The sequence below is a fragment of the Hemiscyllium ocellatum genome, chromosome 34 (assembly GCF_020745735.1).
Source record: "Hemiscyllium ocellatum isolate sHemOce1 chromosome 34, sHemOce1.pat.X.cur, whole genome shotgun sequence".
Taxonomy (NCBI): domain Eukaryota; kingdom Metazoa; phylum Chordata; class Chondrichthyes; order Orectolobiformes; family Hemiscylliidae; genus Hemiscyllium; species Hemiscyllium ocellatum.
The window spans coordinates 39297273-39321200 of NC_083434.1; the positions used below are offsets into that span (position 1 = coordinate 39297273).

Genomic DNA, 23928 nt, shown 5'->3' on the forward strand with positions numbered 1-23928 from the left:
TGCCTTCCAGTAGGCTGCGTTTGTGTGATGAGTCTGCATGTTCCAGCCTGTCACAGGATTTCTGCTTTGTGTCTACTGGGAGTTCTCGAGATTGTTGAAAGCTGAGAATCTTATTGACTGTTTTAAAGCACGTCTGATCTCTGAAGTGGGTGTGAGCTTTGTGAACAACCTTAATTTTTTAAAAAATTCTTCATGCGATTCAGGCATCACTGGCAGGTCCAGCATTTATTTCCCAATCCTAATCATCTTTTAAACTGATTGGCTCCCTGGTCTCTTTCAGAGGATAGGTAAGAACGTTGCTGGGAGTGTGGAGTCACATTGTAGACCAGCCCGGGGAAGGAGTGTGGATCTCCTCCCGAAAGGGCATTAGTCAGCCCAATTTTCTTAGACAATTAACGGTGGTTTCAGGGGTGCCAGTGCTGAGACTAGCTTTCCATTCTGGATTTTAATTAACTGATTCCCCTGGCTGAGTTGATGGGGAGTTGCCAACTCGAATTGCCGCTGTTCTTGGGGTGCAGGCAACACTTCCAGAGTGCTTTTCAGAGCTGTGAGGTCCATGTATGGCATTGACTTACAAAGCTGTGTTGGCATGCTGGTGGGTGTGCAGAGAGTCTCGGTGTGCCATGCAGTCATACAGGTTGAAGGGCATGTTGGGTCCAGGTGCACCCACGGGTGCAAGTCAGGAGGGAGTTGCAGAATTTTGATCCAGCAACATTGAAGTAACAATGGTCAGGATGGTGAGTCACTTGGAGGGGAACTTACAGGCAGTGATTATGTTCCCATCTATCTGCTGTCCTTGTCCTTCTCAATGGTTGTGGTTTCTGAGGTGGGATTTGAACCCATGACCCCAGGCTAACACCCTCTGGGTGACCATTCCAGTGACATTTCCATGATGTCACCTTCTTCTCAAATGCCAAGGGTACTTGACTTTCTGTCATACTTTCCGCTTGTGAATCCCACTCTTCAGTGAGTTAGAAGGAGTTTGATTGACGAGTCAAGATTATTGAAGGTCAGGCAAGAAAATGGAGTAAATCGATTTATCAGCCATGGGCTTAGTGAATGGACAGCAGGTTCAAGAAACTGTGTGATCTACTCTTTCTAATTGACACAAGCTTACCAATAACTTGGCGAAGGTGAGGACTGCAGATGCTGGAGATTAGAGTTGAGAGTGTGATGCTGGAAAAGCACAGCAGGTCAGACAGAATCATTCCTGATGAAGGGCTTTTGCCATGAACATCAATTGTCCTGCTCCTTGGAAGCTATCTGACCTGCTGTGCTTTTCCAGCACCACAATCTCTTAGCAACAACGTACCCAGCTCCAGGGATTCTGGATAATCCAAGATGGAGGACGGGAAAAAATTTGTAGCTGTAAGAGCTGCCATCCATGTCGACCAGATATCCCAACCCAATCTAGTCCCACCTGCCAGCACACGGCCCACATCCCTCCAAACCCTTCCTATTCATATCACCATCTAAATGCCTTTTAAATGTTGCAATTGTACCAGCCTCCGCCACTTCCTCCGGCAGCTCATTCCATACACATACCACCCTCTGTGTGAAAAAGTTGCTCCTTAGGTCTCTTTTATATCTTTCCCCTCTCACCCTAAACCTATGCCCTCTAGTTCTGGACTCCCCATCCCCAGGGAAAAGACTTTGTCTATTTATCCTATCCTATCCATGCCCCTCATAATTTTGTTAACCTCTAAGGTCACCCCTCAGCCTCCGCCACTCCAGGGAAAACAGCCCCAGCCTGTTCAGCCTCTCCCTATAGCTCAAATCCTCCAACCCTGGCAACATCCTTGTAAATCTTTTCTGAACCCTTTCAATTTTCACAGCATCTTTCTGATAGGAAGGAGATCAGGATTGCACACAATATTCCAACAGTGGCCTAACCAATGTCCTGTACAGCCGCAACATGACCTCCCAACTCCTGTACTCAATACTCTGACTGATAAAGGAAAGCATACCAAATGCCACCTTCACTATCCGATCTACCTGCGACTCTTTTTTCAAGGAGCTATGAACCTGCACCCAAAGTCTCTTTGTTCAGTAACACTCCCTCGGACCTTACCATTAAGTGTATAAGTCCTGCTAAGATTTGCTTTCCCAAAATGCAGCACCTCGCATTTATCTGAATTAATCTCCATCTGCCACCTCTCAGCCCATTGGCCCATCTGATCAAGATTCCGTTGTAATCTGAGGTAACCTTCCACTACACCTCCAATTTTGATGTCATCTGCAAACTTACTAACTGTACCTCTTATGCTCACATCCAAATCATTTATATAAATGATGAAAAGTAGAGGACCCAGCACCGATCCTTGTGGCACTCCACTGGTCACAGGCCTCCAGTCTGAAAAACAACCCTCCACCCCCACCCTCTGTCTTCTCCCTTTGAGCCAGTTCTGTATCCAAATGGCTAGTTCTCCCTGTATTCCATGAGATCCAGCCTTGCTATCCAGTCTCCCGTGGGGAATCTTGTTGAACACCTTACTGAAGTCCATATAGATTGTGTCCACCGCTCTGCCCTCATCAATCCTCTTAGTTACTTCTTCGAAAAACTCAATCAAGCTTGTGAGACATAATTTTCCATGCACAAAGGCATGTTGACTATCTCTAATCAGTTCCTGACTTTCCAAGGCTCATTGGTTTATAGTTCCTTGGCTTGTCTTTACCACCCTTCTTCAACAGTGGCACCACGTTAGCCAACCTCCAGTCTTCCGGCACCTCACCTGTGACTATCTATGATACAAGTATCTCAGCATGGTCAGAGAAAGAAACCTATACTGCTGTTGGACACAGCAGTGTATCTGCACAGTTACTGCCTTTGCTGTTTGCATTCAAGTATCTCTGGATATCAGAGTGTGTCTCTGAAAAATTAACAAACAGTGAAGTTCACAGCTGACCTTGGCTGGATGAGTATATGACTAGGAAGGGGTTAGAGGGTCATGGGCCAAGTGCTTGTAAATGAGACTAGATTAGGTTAGGATATCTGGTCGGCATGGACATGTTGGACCAAAGGGTCTGTTTCCGTGCTGAACATCTCTATGACTTGAATATACAACGTGCATAGCATCATCCTACAGCTGTGCAAGCGTGGTGTTTGAGAAATGACAAATGCTGTTGACTGCATTGCAGCCCTGTCACTCACTGCCCATGTTCTTTTCTATAAGAAATTGCAAGTTCAGACCTGACAGATCTGAAGTTAATCCACAACCCACGCTGAATTAGTTGGTCACAGCCAGAGCAGCAGTTAATTCAGTGCCCTGGAGTTAGAGAGGATTTACATCAGCAGACGAGGGAGCCTGGCTTGTAGTCTCTCCTTCAATGAAAAGGGTGTGTGGGATGAGGCGAGGCCAGATGTGGTTGCAAGTTGAAATATCCGACATCAGCCATCTCGTTATGCAGGTGAAGGTTTCACATCGTCTTCCAGTATAAAAATAACAAAAGCGAAGATAAAGGGAATATTGGGGAGGGATGGGGGTGTAGGGAAGGAAGGGGAATCTAGATGTGTGAAGTCTGTTATGTGCATCCATTTCTCTGGCTGTCTTCAGCTGCCTCAACCCTGAAACTCCTGAATCCTCCTCTTCAAACTCACCCACTCCCTCTTCCCACAAGTCGCCTACCGTTTCAACACCCCACCCTGCTCCCTGGCCCATAGCTCTGTCTCAGGCTTGCTGCAGTGCTCCAGCAAAGCTTAGCACAGGCTGGAAGAACAGCATCTCATTTTCTACTTGGGGAGCCTGCAGTCTTTGGGACACAATATTGAGTACGTTTAAAGCCTGAACACCACCTTCCCTGTCCTTAACTGACACCCCCCCTCACACACTTCATGACATGGGCTGCTTTTCGCACAGTCAATCCGTTCTCATAGTCCCTACTGTCACCTATCTCACTTCTCTTAAAAACGAAAAGGACTACAGATGCTGGAAATCAGGAACAAAAACAGAAATTGCTGGAAAAGCTCAGCAGGTCTGCAGCATCGCAGATGGACTCCATCTCCGCCTATCCGTTCACTTCGTATTCCCTTCCCCCGCCCTGCGGTCAGCATAAATACCACTTTTTGTTTGCAGCTGCTATCAGTTCTGAAGAAGGTTCACCAATCTTGAAGCACTAACTCTGCTTCCTGTCTGCGGACACTGTCAGACCTGCTGGGTTTCTCCAGCAATTTCTGTTTCTGTTTCAGATTTCCAGCATCCTCAGCCTTTATTTTATCTTAATGTTTGTACAGCTCTTTTGATCACCTGCTCCTCTCACCCCCATCCCCATCCTCTACCCCACATGTCCTGAAGTGGCTCAGAACCTAAGTTCTCTTGATAATGCTGCTGTTTTGCACCATTTTGACGCTCTGCTGTAATATCCTGTGACTCACTTCAAGGCATGATGGGGAGGTGCCGGGGGTGGACGAAGTCAGAAGTCACATGACACCAGGTTATAGTCCAACCGGTCTGTTTGAAGTCACTAGCTTTCGGAGCGCCGCTCCTTCATCACGTCAAGTGAAGAGCAGCACACAAGGGCACTGGTTAATTGGAGAGATCAAATGATTGTACAAATAGTGTGTGTTGTATCAACAGGCTGAATAATACGTCTTTGCAAGTGATCAAGAGTGTCAGATAGTGAGAGTAAAGTACCAACACGTCAATAGCAGGCGAAGGGATGACCTATAATCTGATTAATTGAGGTAGAGAGATAATTACAAAACGTCAAAAGTAAGGTGGTGCTGGTGACAAATCAATGACTGGAGTAACATGATTGATGTAAGAGTCGCATGCTGAAGGTCTAACCAAAGTAACAAGTAATCCAAATCTGTACAAAGGCGCTATAGAAATGCAAGTGGTGGTTGCTTCTCAATTGCTTGTGAACTGGGGAACTGAGTTTTCAGTGGAATGGCCTTGAAATGCGCATGGTTTGTAATGATGGGTGCAGCTGCAATGATAGCTGACTCTCTGAGATTAACCGATAACTTCCGTGTAACTGCTGATGTCGTAATGATGACGTCATGAAGCTTCTGGCCTGCTGCCATCGCCACAGCAAGATCTGGGTTGATCAGGGCAGTGACCAAAGAAACCGAGAGCTCTGCTGGTGACTGGAGAACTGCAGTGAGAATGAGTGCCAAGCCAAAGGGCATCTTTACAAAGCTTACAAAGTCAGGGCTGTGACCTGCTGCGTCTGCCCATGGTCAAAGCTGATCTGATTATTCCACGTTGCGCCAGTTAACCTTCCTCACGCCCTCCCACTTATCAAATATCTAGCTATCTCCACTTTAATAATGTTCAAGGATAGATAGGGTTAATGGTAGGTGTCTTTTCCTGAGGGGGCGGGGTTTCAAGGCTGGGGGGCACATTTTTAAGGTGAAATGAGAGAGATTCAAAAAGACATAAGGGCAATTTTTTTTGAAGAGGGTGGTTCGTGTGGGGAAGTGGTGGATGTGGATACAGTTATAGCATTTAAATGACATTTCGATAAGTACATGAGTAGGAAAGGTTTGGAGGGATATGGGTGAGGAGCCCGCAGGTGGGACTAATTTAGTTTGCTATTATGTTCGGCAAGGAGAGGTTGACCAAATGGTCTGTTTCTGTGTTCTATGACTCTTCTACTACTGCCTTTTGAGAAAGAGAGTTCCAAGGGCTTTCAACCCTCTGTGAAAGAAATTTGTCCTTATCTCTGTCTTAACTGACTAACCATGAAGCAGTGACCCCAAGTTCTGATCCTCTCTCAAGAGGAAGCTTCCTTTCCACACACATTCTGTTAAGACCTCTCAGCATGTTGCACATGTCACTCAAGTGACCTCTTTCTCTTGTACTTTTGGAGATCTTGAGTTCAGTTATCTCTCTATAAGGCGAGAGATGGTGGATGTATAAAGCTAATCAGTAACAGACTGTCCCATTCAATTGCTCAGCTGTTTCTCTCATTTTGCGCTCTCTTTCTCTCCCCAACAGATCAACAACCAGGTTTGTGGCTCGGTGAACCTTCCTCAACGCGTCGTCCAGAATATTGAGAGAGTGCAGGAGCTCATCCTTCAAAGTGAACTGGGCATCAAACAGCTGCAGGGACGGGTCATCAAGAAAGCCATCCTGTCTCCCAGAGCCGCCCTCATCAATTTCCTCGTGGAAGAATAAAGAGGAATAATGGAGCTGCTTATGTTTTCAAAAGATTCTGCTGTCCTGGACTTGCACTTATGGTGACGTGAAGCCTAACAATTGACACCACAGCCTCATTATTTTAAGGAATGAATGTCACACAGAAGCTGTGCACTGGAACTCCTAATTAAGACAGACATTGTGTCTCACAGTTACTCCTCTGAACTCCTAACTCCTAACCTATCTTTGAAGGTTGAGAGTGACGAAGCAGAGTCGCTGATTCAGATTGGAATGCTCCTGACAATGACACAAACCATTCAAGCCGTCAGGAAAGGCCGGGTGGTTGTAGAAGAGTTGGCAGCAGTGAAATGGGGACTAAGTTACTGAACCATGTCGTCGAAAGTGTTCTGGCCTCCTCCTCTTCCTCCGAAGGAATTACTATGAAAACTGTTGGTCTGCACCTATTTTACGTTCCGATCACCTTCAGTTTTTTTGGGAAATGAATAAATCTCGTCTAAATGTGATAAAAGACCTGGCATGTTTTCGATAATCGTGCGATGAAACATTGATTGACTAAACGTTAAAAATTTGTGAGAAGATTTGTAGCTCAGGTGCTCGTTGTTGTGGTTCTGTTCGCCAAGCTGGGAATTTGTGTTGCAGACGTTTCGTCCCCTGTCTAGGCGACATCCTCAGTGAAGGCTTCACAGGAGGCTCCCAAGCGCTGAGGATGTCACGTAGACAGGGGACGAAACGTCTGCAACACAAATTCCCAGCTCGGTGACTAAACGTTAGGTGTAATTTAACTAAAAATGCAATTAAATGTCATCATTGTGTATTCAGAAGGAAAGCAAAAATTAAGTTTGCTAAAAAGGAATAAGATCTATTGCTCCAACCATAACTGTTCAAATCCTGAAGAGCCAGACTGCCCCGAAGATTTCTTCTATTGGTAAAGTGAGAAGGTGCAAATGGTTTGAGATGGGCAGAGCACTCGCTCACCACCACCACCTCCCTGAGCTTCCATCTCTCAAGTTGTTCTATCCTTGGATGAGATACCCCTGGTCCAACACAGTTTGGCGATTGGTTTTTCTTCGTCAGGTTGACTGCAGTGCTTCATATTGTCTGTTCCTTGTGGTACCTCCTCCCATTTGTTTGCTAGGAGTGATTCACAATGTGCATTAATTATGGCTACAAAATTTCCATTGCAGATGCCTATATTTTGATTTTTTTCAAAATTCACTTCTGAGCCTTTCTGTTTCCATCGCCCCCACCCACATGCCGTCCCTTCACCACTCCTTTAATAAAATGGCTCCACCCACACTTCGTAAACTTGCCACAATGCTGAAATCATCATTGGATCGAACCCAGGGCAATGCTCAGAGGATCATGTGGTCCGGATAGGGTGGAATTTTCTGTGAATGAGTGTGCTGTCTGTAAGCCAGACTGCAACGTAAAAACTGAGCAAGGCTGCATGAGAGACTTCGAACACACTCATGGCCTACTGTGAGGAATCAGCACCTTTGGCTGGTAGTGTGGTCGAGCGGTCTAAGACGCTGGATCCAGGTTCTAGTCTCGACAGGGGCGTGGGTTCGAATCCTGACACAGCCGTTTCTGCTAATCAACTCCAACAGCTTGTTATTACAAGATAATACATGGCTTGGAAAGGGTGGATGCTAGGAAATTATTTCCATTAGGCGAGGAGACTAGGACCCGTGGACACAGCCTTAGAATTAGAGGGGCTCAATTCAGAACAGAAATGCGGAAATATTTCTTCAGCGAGAGAGTGATGGGCCTGTGGAATTCATCGCCGCAGAGTGCAATGGAGGCCGGGGCGTTAAATGTCTTCAAGGCAGAGATTGATAAATTCTTGATGTCACAAGGAATTAAGGGCTACGGGGAGAATGCTGATAAGTGGAGTTGAAATGCCCATCAGCCATGGTTGAATGGCGGAGTTGGCTCGATGGGCCGAATGGCCTTACTTCCACTCCTATGTCTTATGGTCTTAATGTTTGTGTCACCTCAGTATTCCACATACATGTTAATGAGGCAAGAAAACATTGGGAATTCTGTTACAGAAGGGTCCAGGAGAGTGGCTGATCAATATTGCAGGAACCTTATGATATCAGTGAACATTTTCTTTTACATAAACATGGCAAATGTACCAGTCAAGACTTCAGCTGTACCAGGAGGCTGTTGGAGAGATCAATGTCCTGGTCATCATGTGATCTCACATCACTTGCCAATGATGTAAACTTTCTTCACATATTTACAGTAACCCTTTATACTACATGACCACAGTGTTTGTTCCAGGTGCAGGGAGATGGAGCCCTGCATTAAATATGGCCACTATGATCCAACTGCACATGCTCAGCATCATTGTGGTGAGACACAGGTCTTCATATGTATTCTGCAAGGGTCTCACTGGTTAGGGAGTAAACCTCTTCGATGCTTTGGAGTGCAAAGGAGTAAAAGTCTAATTAGTTTATCTTCAAATGACCAAAAAGGGAATGATTGGACTAAGAGGAGCTAGAGGGTTGCGTACTTGCCCAGAGATATTAAACAATCACCTCTCTGTCATATTGTGCATGTGTTAATCCACCTAGTGCAGCCAGTGATGGGTATAACAAAGCCAAAAAGGTTATTCTCTTATTCTGTCTTTATTTCCAAAGTCGGGTTTCGTCTTTTAGAAGGAACAATTCCAAGTTGCACCGTATTTTCATCTTTGCTCTTTCTCCAGTCATCGAGCCTGTGGAAGAGGTTTTATGGAGGCCAGGAGCTAAAAGCAATCACATCAGACCATCTGCTGCTTATGTCACCTTGATCCTGACAAGAGAAAGGGACACTTTAGAAGGTTTGGGATTTGTTATTGAATCATTTTAAGTAAGGTGGGGGAGGGGAATAATGAAGGGTGTCGCAACACCATTGATGTTATCAAACCCATGTAGACCCCACAGGAAAGTGGGCAAGGTTTCATTTACAATTTAAAATAGTGAGAGATGTACAGTATGGAAACAGACCCTTTGGTCCAAGTTGTCCAACCAGATATCCTAAATTAATGTAGTCCTATTTGCCAGCATTTAGCCTCTAACCTCTAAACCCTTCCTATTCATATACCCATCTATAATTGGACGTTTTTCTTTTTAATGTAATTTAGCCAGAATTTAAATTGTTACAAATATAAATAAGATTGGATCATTAATTGTACAATGGTAGAAATGAAAGAAAGGTGTGTTTTGTGGTTCTGTGGTATTGTCTGTACCTCTGAGCCAGGAGACTTAAATTCCAAGTCTCACCTCCCGAGACGTGTAAAAACGTCTCTGACCAGGTTGAATAGAACATATTAGAGTCATAGACATGTATAGCATGGAAACAGACCCTTCAGTCCAACCTGTCCATGCCGACCAGATATCCCAACCCAATCTAGTCCCACCTGCCAGCACCTGGCCCATATCCCTCCAAACCCTTCCTATTCATATACCCATCCAAATGCCTCTTAAATGTTGCATATGTACCAGCCTCCACCACTTCCTCTGGCAGCTCATTCCATACACGTACCATCCTCTGCGTGAAAAAGTTGCCCCTTAGGTCTCTTTTATATCTCTCCCCTCTCACCCTAAACCTATGCCCTCTAGTTCTGGACTCCCCCACCCCAGGGAAAAGACTTTGTCTATTTATCCTATCCATGCCCCTCATAATTTTGTAAACCTCTATAAGGTCATCCCTTAGCCTCTGACGCTCCAGGGAAAACAGCCCCAGCCTGTTCAGCCTCTCCCTATAGCTCAAATCCTCTAACCCTGGCAACATCCTTGTAAATCTTTTCTGAACCCTTTCAAGTTTCACAACATCTTTCCGATGGAATACACAATATTCCAATAGTGGCCTAAACAATGTCCTGTACAGCCGCAACATTACCTCCCAACTCCTGTACTCAATACTCTGACCAAAAAAGGAAAGTATACCAAACTCCTCCTTCACTATCCTATCTACCTGGAGCTGTGAACCTGCACTCCAAGGTCTCTTTGTTCAGCAACACTCCCGAGGACCTTACCATTAAGTGTGAAACTCCTGCTAAGATTTGCTTTTCCAAATCTTCACTGTCCACTACACCTCCAATTTTTTGTTTGTTCCTCCCTGCTTAATACATGTTCAGATGTGAGATTGAGAGAGGGCAGGGGCTGGAATTAAAAAAACAAGGGAAGAACAGAAAGGGGTATAACCAGGAAGCCACACAAGCTGTCAGCCTGTGCTGCTGTTCAGTCATGCCATGGCGGAACTGTGTTCACGCCTCACTGTGAGGGTTAACACCTTTCAGAGGAACCTCTGGCATGGTCTTTGTAACGAGACAAACCCAAGGAAAGCGTCACAAACTGCACTGTAGTGATTATGACAAAGTCTGCCAAGTGGACCTTGAATATGAGTTCCTTGACTGGGGCTGGAAACCTGGTCCAATCAGGAACCATGGCTGAAACAAAAAGAGGAGAGTCAAACATTCTGTTCACTCTGGGAGCAGCTCTGAATGAGCTGGACCAATGTCTTGACTTTCCACGTGTAAACAAGAGGTGAGTTGGTGACAGTCTATTGCGTTATTTCTGTGGCGACGAGAGCAAAGCACATTCCTGAAGAAACGTGCTCACAACGATAGTCTTTGAGTTGGGGGTAAGCATTTCTGACATCATGCTGTTATTTGGAAAGCTTAACTCGTTTAACCGTGCTGGACCAAGCATGTTATCTTTCTGGGGCAAATGACATTGGACCACATTGAAAATCTCCGAATAATTCTCCTGACAGCTTGTGCACCTGCAGCTTTTTTCAGTTATCAGGAGCCTAACTTTCCCTGAGGCACTGGATCCCAAAACCTTTCAAGAGTTCATGGATTTAGTTAAGGAATATTACAACCCCAAGTGACCTCTAATTATGAATCACAATTGGTTTTACTCAGCAGTTCAAGCATCAGAGGAATCTGTACTCGGATTTTTGACTCACTGGCAGAGGTGTGTGACTGGTTTAACCCTTAAAGAGATGCTTAGACACCATTTTGGTCTGTGGGATTAATGATGTAACCATTCAAAAGCACCTACTAGTTGAAGTCCAACTTGGCTTTGTCATTGGAAAACGTGGCAAGTGGAGCATATGTGTTGCAGAGTATTCTGATGGAAGTGGTCACCCTTGCTGATCCAACTGAGCTTGGAGAACACCATCTGAGTGAAGGTAATTGCCCAGCCTCACTCAGGACATGTCCTAAGAAGGACTCGAGGTCATCCCACAGCAAAACCCCAAAACATACCCAAGCTTCGGCCAAATGGTAAACATTTTCTTCATTATCTAAGCCAACAAGCCATTGTAGTAGCTGTCAGTTTGTGGACTCACACACAATGCTGTCAGTGTGTGGACTCAATAAAGGAGTCTTACTGGATATAAGTTAAGAGAACTCAGAGGCCAGTATCCAGGGGACTGCACACCCTAGGAAGCCCACCTGCATCTGGGTTGGATCAGTTAAATTGCTTTGCAACATCCAAATCAGAACTAATCAAAATAAACATCTGACTAAATCATGAACAGATTTTAATGGAAGTTGATACCGGTGTGGCCATTTCAGTGATCGCAGAATCAGTCTTTAACAAAATTTGCCCTGGACTCCAACCCTTGCGTTTGCACAAGGGCTAAGAACCCCTGCTGGGGAACCTTTACAGATTAAGGGGACAACTTCAGTTCCGATCTCTTACGAGAAGCAGCTGGTTCAATGACCACTGATTGTAGTAAAAGGGTCAGGCCCAATCTTGATGAAACAAAATTGGTTGAGAGAGATTATCCAGATAGGCTCAACATTTTTCTATTAGAAAATGGCTGCCTCAGTGAAGTCCTAATTAAACTCAGCGAATCGTGAGTTCATGGAATGCCCTGCCAGTAGCAGTGGTGGACTCTCCCTCTTTATGGGCATTTAAACGGGCATTGGATAAGCATATGGAGGATAGTGGGCTCGTGTCGGTTAGGTGGGCTTGGATAGGCCATCATCGAGGGCCAAAGGGCCTGTACTGCGCTGTATTTTTCTATGTTCTATGTAAGTACCCAGCAGTCTTTGAGGGAAGGACAGGGATTATCAAAGGAACCAAGGCCACCTTGCATGTTGACCTGAAAGCAATTCTATGATTCTGCATGGCCTGCCCAATGCCATTTTGCCTTACAGGCAAAAGTAGAGATAGAAATCAGAACTCCGGAAAGTGAGGCAATGATCAAACCAGCCTAGTTTGTGGAATAGGCAGCACCGGGCGGACTGATTGTGAAGCCCGATAGGTCAGTTCCCTTTGTGGGGTTTTTAGACAAACAGTAAAATGCTTTTCACAGTTGAATAAATACTTAATCTCTAACAAAGAGGAATTATACGCAAAGCAGGAGTTGAGGGGTGCTGTCCTCCAGTGCCCAGAGTGCCAACGAGGACAAAAATTACTGCCAGCAGCTGCCCACTTTTGTAGGAATGGCCAGGTAAACCCTGGCCTCAGTTACATGTCGACTATGCAGGTCCTTACATGGGCTTAATGTTCTTGGTCATTGTGGATACCCACTGAAAGTGGTTGGAGATGCATGGAGCTCATTCATCAAGCATGGGGACAATGATAGGAAACATTGCGTACATCTTTTGCAATACACGGGCTCCCGTTGTTGATGTTGATCACAGATAATGGGCCATCGCTTACCAGCAGAGAATCTGAGTATTTCCTAACTTCAAATAGGATTAGAGATTGGAGGGTGAAAAGCCATCAGGAGTGCCAGTACCAGGCATCATACACCATCAAGCGTGAGAGACAGTTTACTTCAGGGGAGTAGGGACCATGGAAATGGCCCAGCAGTAATCCCAATTAGCACAAGGATTAAAATATCCTGACCTAATTTTCTACAATGCCTTAATGTTAACAAAGCACTGGGATTTATTTCTCAGGGTTCAAATGCAGTAAAGTATGTTAAACTTACATTGAATCATGTTTCAGCCAGACTTTGAGTATGGTGCATAGTTTTGATCTTTGTGCTATCAAAAGGGTAGAGAGGCATTAGGGGAAAGGGAACCGAATAATGAACTGAAAGGCTACCATGAGGTAGATGGTAGACCAGGAAACTCATTTAGAGTAGGAATACCAGAATGAACTACTTGGGCCAAATGGGTAATTTCAGTCCCATATATTCTGTACAACAAGTGTGATGTTTTATTCTTTTGTTAACATTTTCACACATACCTTTTGAGGAGTTCAAAATCTCATTGACATTTAATAATTCATCAGGTCACTCCGTATTTCTTTATATAGCTGTCATTTTTATTTTCTGACTCTGATCCAGGGATTTGCATATGACCGATACTTAATTGGTCTGGGGAGGCTTTCTCTGATCTAATGACGTGATATTTGTTAAACAAGTGTAAGGCTACCTGCACAGCTCTCTGTGAATGACGCTCAACCTGTTCTAGAGGGGATCTTGGAAAAACTCTGTATTGACCCGTTGCCTATGACTTAATCCCGAGTCTTCTTTCCTCTCACAGCACATTAACTTGCCGTATTTCATCAACTGCAGAAATACACGACTAGGCACGGCACCCTCTCTGTCTTGTCATTGCTAATCCTTCTTTACCTCTTTGCAACTTTTCGTGTGCCTGAGCAAACTACCCCATAATTCCAAACTATCCTCCAGCAAAGGGAGAAAGTGAGGACTGCAGATGCTGGAGTTCAGGATTGAAAAGTGTGGTGCTGGAAAAGTACAGCCGGTCAGGCAGCATCCGAGGAGCAGGAGAATCAGTGTTTCGAACATGAGCCCTTCATTAGATGACACTATCTTCCAATGGTGTCCAACTCAATAGGAATACTCTTGGGTGATTCCACTCGAACCCCATCCAACCGAGAGCATCGCTGCAGTGTTCCTCACAACCTCACACCTTTGAAATTTCCTAAGGATCGTCACCTTGCCCCTTTCTCTTACAAGCTTCCCCATCACATTTGAAATTTGCAAGCTAGTATTTCAATCTATTCAGGACTTTCCATTCTCCCCTCCTCTGTTGGCTGCATGTTGTGATTGATGTTATATTCTATAATTCCCAGTTGGAATAGTGATATCTGAGGTATTTCCCTGTCACTCATTTCTGTGACAGCTGTAAGCAATAGAGATTGATTCCATGCCTATACGTATAGTCAGGAACTGTCCTCCATTGAATGCCATTTTGCTGAGTAAGTAATCCTGCTTTTATTGGGAGAAGTTGCTGTGATTTCAGTCACAAGGATTGTTCCCTGATCTTTTTCAAAGAGATTGTCTTTAAGCAGTAGGTAGACAGCTGCTGTGTGTCACTATTTAGATTCTGAACAAAGTAGACAATGAGATGGATTTAGTGTCAAGGGCCATATCATGAAGTCATTGAATGTACGGATTGCCCCCAACAGGGCTTGATTTTCAGAAAGCTAATGTCTTGGTGTCATTTTCTGGTAAGACTGAGATTTTACTGTGTTGTACTTGGGGAGCAGTGTACCCAAACTGTTTGAGCAATATACCAACACTTCTTTTGCTTGTTTCTTTTAGGGATTTTTGTGAAAGTAATGCTCACCTGTATGTCTTTATGCATAGGTCTCTCAATTCCCAGGTATAATGAGTGAACCATATGTGCAGTCCATGTGCATTTACTGTTTTAAGAGACTGAGCCACAGAAGTGGCCACACAACTTTATCACTCAATTCATTAAACCAAGTGGAAAAAAAAACAAAAATAAAATCAGACTTCATGACGATTCTGCCGGCAGACAGAAATGCTCTTTGATTTCATTTTTAATAACATTTTTGTTTTCCTTTTAATCTCATCTGATTTCTACAAGTGACATGCCCTTTAGCCAAGTGTGTGATCAGCTGCTTACAAAAGGCTGTCTTAAAGAAAAGGATGCCTTAAGATCTGAAAGAAGGATTCGATGTAACAGTCATATGTTTCCTCTGGCATTTTCCCATTAAGGTGGTGTGGGAACATCAAAAAATCCCCAATGTGATATTATGTTACAAATGCTTAGTGCACCATAGACTCCTCAATATGTTTAAAGAAAGGACATTGGGAAGAAACCCTCTAAAGAGTATCCATCATTAGGGTGGCATGGTGGCTCAGTGGTTTGCACTGCTGCCTCACAGCGCCAGGGACCTGGGTTCGATTCAGCCTTGGGTGACTCTCTGTGTGAAGTTTACACCCCCCCCCTCCCCCATGTCTGTGCGGGCTTCCTCCCGCAGTCCAAAGATATGCACATTATGGCCGTGCTAAAATGCCCATAGTGTTCAGGGATGTGCATCAATCACAGGACATGTAGAGTGCTAGGGCAGGGGAATGGGTCTGGGTGGGATACTCTTCAGAGTGTTGGTGTGGTCTTGTTGGGCCAAATGGCCTGTTCTCATACTGTAGGGATTCTATAATGTGACCATTGTTCTTTCTGATGTTTATCTGCACCTTCCTGAAGAAGCGTTGACTTCTGTACCTCCTGATGCTGCCTGGCTTGCTGTGTTCTTCCAGCTGAAAGAACATTCCTGAAGAAGGGCTTATGCCCGAAACATCGAATCTCCTGTTCCTTGGATGCTGCCTGACCTGCTGCGCTTTTCCAGCAACACATTTTCAGCTCTGATCTCCAGCATCTGCAGACCTCACTTTCTCCTGTGTTCTTCCAGCCTCCTGCTTACCTCCTTTAGATTGCAGTTTCTTTGTCTCTGACCAGTTTATCTTATCAAATTGAATCCCTGTATTAACTAAAGAGGGAACCAGTGGATGTAATATATTTACATTTCTAAAGGCATGCAGTAAAGTCCAGCACATAACACTTCTTAATAGGATAAGAGCCTGTGGTGTTGAAGGTAATATGTTATCTCAGGTAGAGGATTGACTAATAGACAATAGTGACTTGGGGAAAAGGGTGGCATTTTCAGGATGGTAACCGATACCTAGCGATGTGCCACAATTATTTCCAATTTATGTTAATGATCTGAAGCAGGAGAGGGACTACACAGTACTCACTAAGTTTGCAGATAACACAAAAATAGGTGGAAAATCAGTAAGGATCGCCTGAGGAGTCTATCGAGGAATATAGACAGGTGAAGTGAACAGGCAAAAAATGTGGCAGATGGAATATAATGTGGAAAAATGTGAGGTTACAGAAGAATAGAGAATCTGAGTATTATTTCAATGGGGAAAGACTGCAGAAAGCTGCAACACAGGGGAATTTGGGTCTGAGTATACGTTCTGTGCTGAACATCTCTGTGACTATGATTCTAAATTAGGAGATTACATAATGACACCAAATTGGTGGGGCGATAAATAATGAGGAGGAAAGCCTTAGACTACAGGATGTCATAGTTGCGCTGAACAGTGGCAAAAAGAACATCCAAGGTCAGCAGGTAAAAGGGAAAATAGATGACATTTTGGCCTTTATGGCAAAGTAAATGATGTATAAAAGAGGGAGGCTTTGCTAAAACTGGTCACTGGTTAGATCACAGTTGGAATTTTAGATCCCTTATCTAAGGAAAGCTATACTGGCATTGGAGGCAGTCCCGAGAAGGTCCACTCGAATGACCCTGGGTATGAGGGGGGAGACTGTTTTATGAGGAGATGTTGAGCCTGTACTCATTGGAATTTAGGAGAATGAAAGGATACTTTATTGAAACATCCAAGATTCTCAAGGACTTGACAGGGTAGATGTGGAGAGGTGGTTTCTCCTGGTGGGAGACTCCAGAACCAGAGGGTGTAATCCATGAGTGAGGAATTACCGACTTAAGACAGAGATGAGGACAAATTTCTTCTTGCAGAGAATTGTGAGTCTGTGGAGTTATTTACCATAGAGGGCTATCAAATTTGGATGATTCAGTGTATTCAAAGCTGAGATAGCTAGATTGTTAATCAGTAAGGTACTGACCAAGGCCCTCCCATTCAGTATGTACTCCCTTGCCTTGTTAGTTCTCCCAAAATGCATCACTTCACAATTTTCTGGATTACATTCCATTTTGCCACTGTTCAGCGCAACTATGACATCCTGTAGTCTAAGGCTTTCCTCCTCATTATTTATCGCCCCACCAATGTGGTGTCATCATGTAAACTCCTAATTTAGAATCATAGTCACCGAGATGTTCAGCACAGAAACAGACCCTTCGGTCCAATTCCTCCATGCCGACCAGATAACTTAACCTAATCTAGTCTCATTTGTCAGCACTTTGTCCATATCCCTCTGAACCTTTCAAATTCATATACCCATCCAGATCCTTTTAAATGCTGCAATTGTACCAGCCTCCACCACTTCCTCTAGCAGCTCATCCATACACGCACCACCCTCTGCATGAACAAGTTGCATCTTAGGTCCCTTTTAAATCTTTCCCCTGTCACCTTAAGCCTATACCTTTAGTGTTTGACTCCCCCAATCCAGGGAAAAGACCTTGTCTATTTATCATATCCATGCCCCTCATGATTTTATAAACTTCTATTAGGTCACCCCTCAGCCTCCATGGAAAACAGCCCCACCCTATTCAACCTCTCCCTGTAGCTCAAATTCTCCAACCCTGGCAACATCCTTGTAAATCTTTTCTGAACCCTTTCAACTTTCACAACATCCTTCTGATAGGAAGGAGACCAGAATTGCACGCAATATTCCAAAAGTGGCCTAACCAATGTCCTGTACAGCCGCAACATGACCTCCCAACTCCTGTACTCAATACTCTGACCAATAAAGGAAAGCATACCAAACGCCTTCTTCACTACCTGCGACTGTATTTTCAAGGGACTGCACTCCAAGATCTCCAAGGCAACATTCCGCAAGAGTGTGGCGCTGGAAAAGCACAGCAGGTCGGGCAGCATCCAAAGAGCAGGAGGGTTGACATTTTGATCATACGCTCTTTGTCAGTGCCCCACATTTTGACTCTGATCTCAAGCATCTGCTGTACTTTTTTTCTACTTACACCCCCTAAGACATTACCATTAAGTGTTAAGTGTACAACTTACTGATCATATTTCCTTAGAAAACTTCTGCTTATGTTTCAGCTTATTCTTTCATCGGATGTGGGTGTCACTGGCAAGGCTAGCATTCATTGCTCAAATCTAATTGACCTTGAACTGCGTGGCTTGCAAGGCCATTTATTGTGGGTCTGGAGTCACAAGACCAGGTAAGGTTGGTCGATTTCCTGAGCGGTGTTAATGAACCCGATGGGGCTTTTAAACAGTTGACCATTTTGATGGTCACTAGCTTTCAATTCCCATCAATAAAGTAGTACATACGTATATGTCCAATATGCAAAACAGAGTATTCTGCTACAGTGGGATTTGAGCTGACATTCCAGTATATTAGCTTATGGTTCTGAATTGCTAGTCCAGTGACGTTACCACTACCCCATCACCTCCCCTCATAGACTACTGCTCCAATTCCAATCTCCTTTTTCTCTACAGAGTCCGCACTGTTCCACTAAGCTCAGTTACTGAGGATTGCGAATGTTTTTGTTTTAATCTAAAATAGAACATTATATTGTACAGCTGGAATATGAGTCATGAGGATATAATTACAGGCAGATGTTGAACTGCACTGTCTCTTGGGGTATACCCAATCGCTTCTAAACGTGTACTTACATGCGTATAAAAAATGACACAGGCCTCACACATTTTGAACTAAGTTGATACAGACATATTCCACTATTTAACACTGTAAATGACTGAATGTTTCACACTCTTTATGGATGTGAATTGTCAGATAGATTTCACATGTGCTGCTGTCTGCAGGAAGCCGAGAGGCTCACTTGAAGGATTATGGGTAATCTGCTACAAGATCAGAATGTCAGTGGAGTCAATGTGATCTTTCCAAAATTTCTACTGTGTAGGAAGTAGCTGATCTAAGTGTGAAATGTTCCAGCCTGTGACAGTGTGAGTGGGTCATTTATCTGATCCAAGGTCCCAGCTTAGAAAGGGAAGTAGATGGAATTTCATTGTGCAAACAGGTATAGTTCTGCATATCACATTTGCAGCAGGAACTGAGTTGAAACTTGAAATGAATTTGTTTTACTTTGGCAGGGAGTACATCTTTTAACACCTTGACCTGCCTCGCGTTAATTGAATTCTACTCTCCAAAAGGTGCCTCTATCCAGTTGGATTGTCACAACTTGACAATGCCCTATGCTCTCCTGAATTGATGAGCTAGAATGGATTTAACAAAGCAGTTGAATATCTGTCCCTAATGCTGAAGTTATCGTTGCATCTGTTGCCTAGTTTTCAGTTATTGTCTCTGTCCTAGGCAGCTCTTTGGGATTGCAGTTGCATTCTGAATGCCTAGTAGTCTAGGGTGTGATCTATACACTCTACCAAGCACAGGCTGTTGGCGTTTGAGGGCTGAATTGGAGGTCTTACGCTTTAGTCTTTTATCGTGTAGTTTGATGCCACTCTGAATGTGGGGTTTTTACAGACAAGCTGAGGAGTCAAGTACTGTTTTCAGGTTTTGACTTGAAAGTAGCACTACCTATTCTTCATTAATGCTAAATACAACTATAGTAATCAACGATATACCAGGCTGTGATCTAGAGTTACATGAAGTAAGGACTATTTTCTTCAGCTGTTCACGTCCCAATGCTCTCAGAACTCTCCCTCGTTCTGGAATGTTTCTTTAATGCCACCCACACTGTGCTCTTTATGCTCAGTGATGTGCAGCTTCACGATATCATCACAAGGTAGCTCCACAGTCCTGAAGTCCTTGCATGACAGTTTGCGTGCTTCCTATCAGACTTTGACATCAGCAGTGCACGTTCTCGGTGAAATCTCTCGATTCATTCAGTCCCTTCCTGAATGAGCCTTCTCTGGTTTGTTCAGTCACAGTTTTGGGCTTCCCACAATCAGCTGGAGATAGTTGGCCATTGTCACTCCTAAAACATTCCTGCTATCCTCCTGGGAGTCTCCCGCTGCAACTGAGTAGAATACAAGTAGAATTTGGGCGCCCTGGTGTCAGACAAATGATCTGCATGCATCGCAGTATGGAGCTGTTCTGGGTGATTAGTGCCTCGATACTAGGCAAGTAAGCATCAGCATTACCTTTCTCCTCTCCAGTTTCGGAGGATCACGTGAAGGCTGTTGGCAATTCAATGCACTCTGGTGTCTAATGAGATTGTTTGAAGAGCCCAGTCTGTCGCATTTCTCCTGTAGCTCCAGCAGAATACTAGCAGACCAATTCAGTATAAAGTGTTCCTGTTAAATATTATTGTAAAGATACACTTGAGCAGGGAATTTCTGTCTACAGTCAAAACAATTGCCTTTCTGAAGTGAGCTTTAATGAGGCCCCAAGGAATGTAATAAGGCTCTTTAATATTTTGTCTGCTTCCTCTAATTGCGGAGTTTAATAGAGCAGGTAACACGACACTAATGCTAAAATAACCAGAGACAATGAGGAACAACACATTCTGACACACAGAGTGTGATCACTATCAGAATAGAGAGGATTCTGAGAGGACTTGATTAATGGATGTTCTCACCTTCTGGGAGAGACTAGAACTTGGAGATACTCTTTAAAAAATATGAAGTAACCCACTTAAGATGGAGATCAAGTCAAACAGCACAGAAACAGACCCTTCGGCCCTACTAGTCCATGCTGACCAAGGTTTCCTAAACTGAACAAGTCCCGTTTTCCTGCATCTAACCCATTTCTCTCCAAACCCTTCCTATCCATGTACCCATCCAAATGCCTTGTAAATGTTGTAGTTATACTAGCCTCCACCACTTCCTTTGGCAGTTCATTCCCTACCCGCACCACCCTCTGTGAAAAAGTTATTCCTTGGATCCTTTTTATATCTTTCCCCACTCACCTTAAACTAATGCTCTCTAATTTTAGCCTCCCTTACCCTGGGTAAAAAAAACCTTGGCAATTCATCTTATCCATGCCCCTCATGATTTTATAAACTTTATAAGGTCACCCCTCGGCCTCCTACACTCCAGCGAAAAAAGGTCTCAGCTTATCCAGCCTCTCCTTATATTTCAAACCCTACAATCTCAGTAACATCCTTGTAAATCTTTTCTGCACCATCTCAAGTTTTACAACATCCTTCCTATAGAAGGGCAACCAGAGTCGTACACAGTCCTCCAAATGAGGTCTCACCAATGTCTTGTATGGCTGTAACATGACGTCCCAACTCCTGTACTCAACACTCTGACTGATAAAGGTACACGTTCCAAATGCCTTCCTCACCAACCTGTCTAGTTGTGATGCCGCTTTCAGGGAACTATGTACCCGCAACCCGCGGTCTCTCCGCTCGACAAAACTTCCCAGGGCCCAACCATTAACTGCCTAAGTCCTGCCCTGGTTGAAAATGTGTTGCTGGTTAAAGCACAGCAGGCCAGGCAGCATCCAAGGAACAGGAAATTCGACGTTTCGGGCATAAGCCCTTCATCAGGAATGAGGAGAGGGTGGCAGGCAGGTTAAGATAAAAGGTAGGGAGGAGGGACTTGGGGGAGGGGCGATGGAGATGTGATAGGTGGAAGGAGGTCAAGGTGAGGGTGATAGGCCAGAGTGGGGTGGGGGCGGAGAGGTCAGGAAGAAGATTGCAGGTTAGGAGGGCGGTGCTGAGTTGAGGGAACCGACTGAGACAAGGTGGGGGGAGGGGAAATGAGGAAACTGGAGAAATCCGAGTTCATCCCTTGTGGTTGGAGGGTTCCCAGGCGGAAGATGAGGCGTTCTTCCTCCAACCGTCATGTTGTTATGTTTTGCCGGTGGAGGAGTCCAAGGACCTGCATGTCCTCGGTGGAGTGGGAGGGAGAGTTAAAGTATTGAGCCACGGGGTGGTTGGGTTGGTTGGTCCGGGCATCCCTGAGGTGTTCTCTGAAGCGTTCCGCAAGTAAGCGGCCCGTCTCCCCAATGTAGAGGAGGCCACATCGGGTGCAGCGGATGCAATAGATGATGTGTGTGGAGGTACAGGTGAACTTGTGGCGGATATGGAAGGATCCCTTGGGGCCTTGGAGGGATGTGAGGGAGGAGGTGTGGGCGCAAGTTTTACATTTCCTGCGGTTGCAGGGGAAGGTGCCGGGAGTGGAGGTTGGGTTGGTGGGGGGTGTGGACCTGACGAGGGAGTCACGAAGGGAGTGGTCTTTGCGGAACGCTGATAGGGGAGGGGAGGGAAATATATCCCTGGTGGTGGGGTCCGTTTGGAGGTGGCGGAAATGACGGCGGATGATACGCTGTATACGGAGGTTGGTGGGGTGGTAGGTGAGAACCAGTGGGGTTCTGTCTTGGTGGTGGTTGGAGGGGCGGGGCTCAAGGGCGGAGGAGCGGGAAGTGGAGGAGATGCGGTGGAGGGCATCGTCGACCACGTTTGGGGGGAATCTGCGGTCCTTGAAGAAGGAGGCCATCTGGGCTGTGCGGTGTTGGAACTGGTCCTCCTGGGAGCAGATGCGGTGGAGACGAAGGAATTGGGAATATGGGATGGCGTTTTTACAGGGGGCAGGGTGGGAGGAGGTGTAGTCCAGGTAGCTGTGGGAGTCAATCGGTTTATAGTAGATGTCTGTGTTGAGTCGGTCGCCTGAGATAGAAATGGAAAGGTCTAGGAAGGGGAGGGAGGAGTCTGAGACAGTCCAGGTGAATTTGAGGTCGGGATGGAAGGTGTTAATAAAGTTGATGAATTGTTCAACCTCCTCGTGGGAGCACGAGGCAGCGCCGATACAGTCATCGATGTAGCGGAGGAAAAGGTGGGGGGTGGTGCCAGTGTAGTTGCGGAAGATGGACTGTTCCACATATCCTACAAAGAGACAGGCATAGCTGGTGCCCATGCGGGTGCCCATGGCAACTCCTTTAGTTTGGAGGAATTGGGAGGATTGAAAAGAGAAGTTATTCAGGGTGAGGACCAGTTCAGTCAGTCGAAGGAGGGTGTCAGTGGAAGGGTACTGGTTGGTGCGGCGGGAAAGGAAGAAGCGGAGGGCTTTGAGTCCTTCGTGATGGGGGATGGAGGTGTACAGGGACTGGATGTCCATCGTGAAAATAAGGCGTTGGGGACCGGGGAAGCGAAAATCCTGGAGGAGGTGGAGGGCGTGGGTGGTGTCCCGAACGTAGGTGGGGAGTTCTTGGACTAAAGGGGACAGAGCTGTGTCAAGGTTGTGTCAACTGTGTCAAACCTGCCCTGGTTTGTCTTACCAATATGCAACACCTCACACTTACTTAAATTAAACTCTACCAGCCATTTCTCAGCCCACTGGCCCAGTTGGTCAACATCTAATGTACTCTTAGATAATCTTTTTCCCTCTCGACTACATCACCAATTTTAATGTCATCTGCAAACTTACTAACCATACCTCTTATGTTCTTACCCAAATCGTTTATATAAATGACAACCAACAGTGGACCCAACACCGATCCTTGTGCTGATCACAGGCCTCCGGTCTGAGAAACAACTCTTCAGCACCACCCTCTGTCTCCTACTGTCAAGCTAATTTTGTATCCAATTGGCCAGCTCTCCCTAACCCCATGTAATCTAACCTTACTAACTCGTCCACTATCTGGAACCTTGGTGAAGGCCTTGCTAAAGTTCATGTGGACAGCGTCTACTGCTCTGCCTTCATTTATCTTCTTGATCACCTCTTCAAAAAACACAATCAAGTTTGTAAGACACCATTTCCTATGCATAAAGCCATGTTGACTATCCCCAATCAGTCCTTGCTTTTCCAAATGCAATCTATCTCTCAGAATCCCCTCCAACAACTTATCCATCATTGACATTAGGCTGACCGGTCTGTAGTTCCCTGGCTTTTATTCCCGAAACGTTGATTCTTCTGCTTCTCGGATGCTGCCTGTCCTGCTGTGTTTTTCCAGCACTACATTTTTCAACTTTTATTCCCTAAATAAAGGCACAACACTAGCCAC

General features: G+C 45.0%; 1 protein-coding gene across 5 annotated transcripts in view; it reads left to right on the forward strand.

Moving 5' to 3' along the window:
• The window catches only part of lars2 (leucyl-tRNA synthetase 2, mitochondrial), a 138090-nt gene extending 131481 nt beyond the window's left edge, over nt 1-6609 (forward strand). For all 5 annotated transcript variants that reach the window (XM_060849824.1, XM_060849823.1, XM_060849825.1 and 2 more), the window contains one exon: nt 5940-6609. In XM_060849824.1, coding sequence (XP_060705807.1) covers nt 5940-6119 — 180 coding nt within the window. In that variant the 3' untranslated portion in view covers nt 6120-6609. The remainder of the gene's footprint in view (nt 1-5939) is intronic.
• The last annotated feature ends 17319 nt before the right edge of the window (nt 6610-23928 follow it).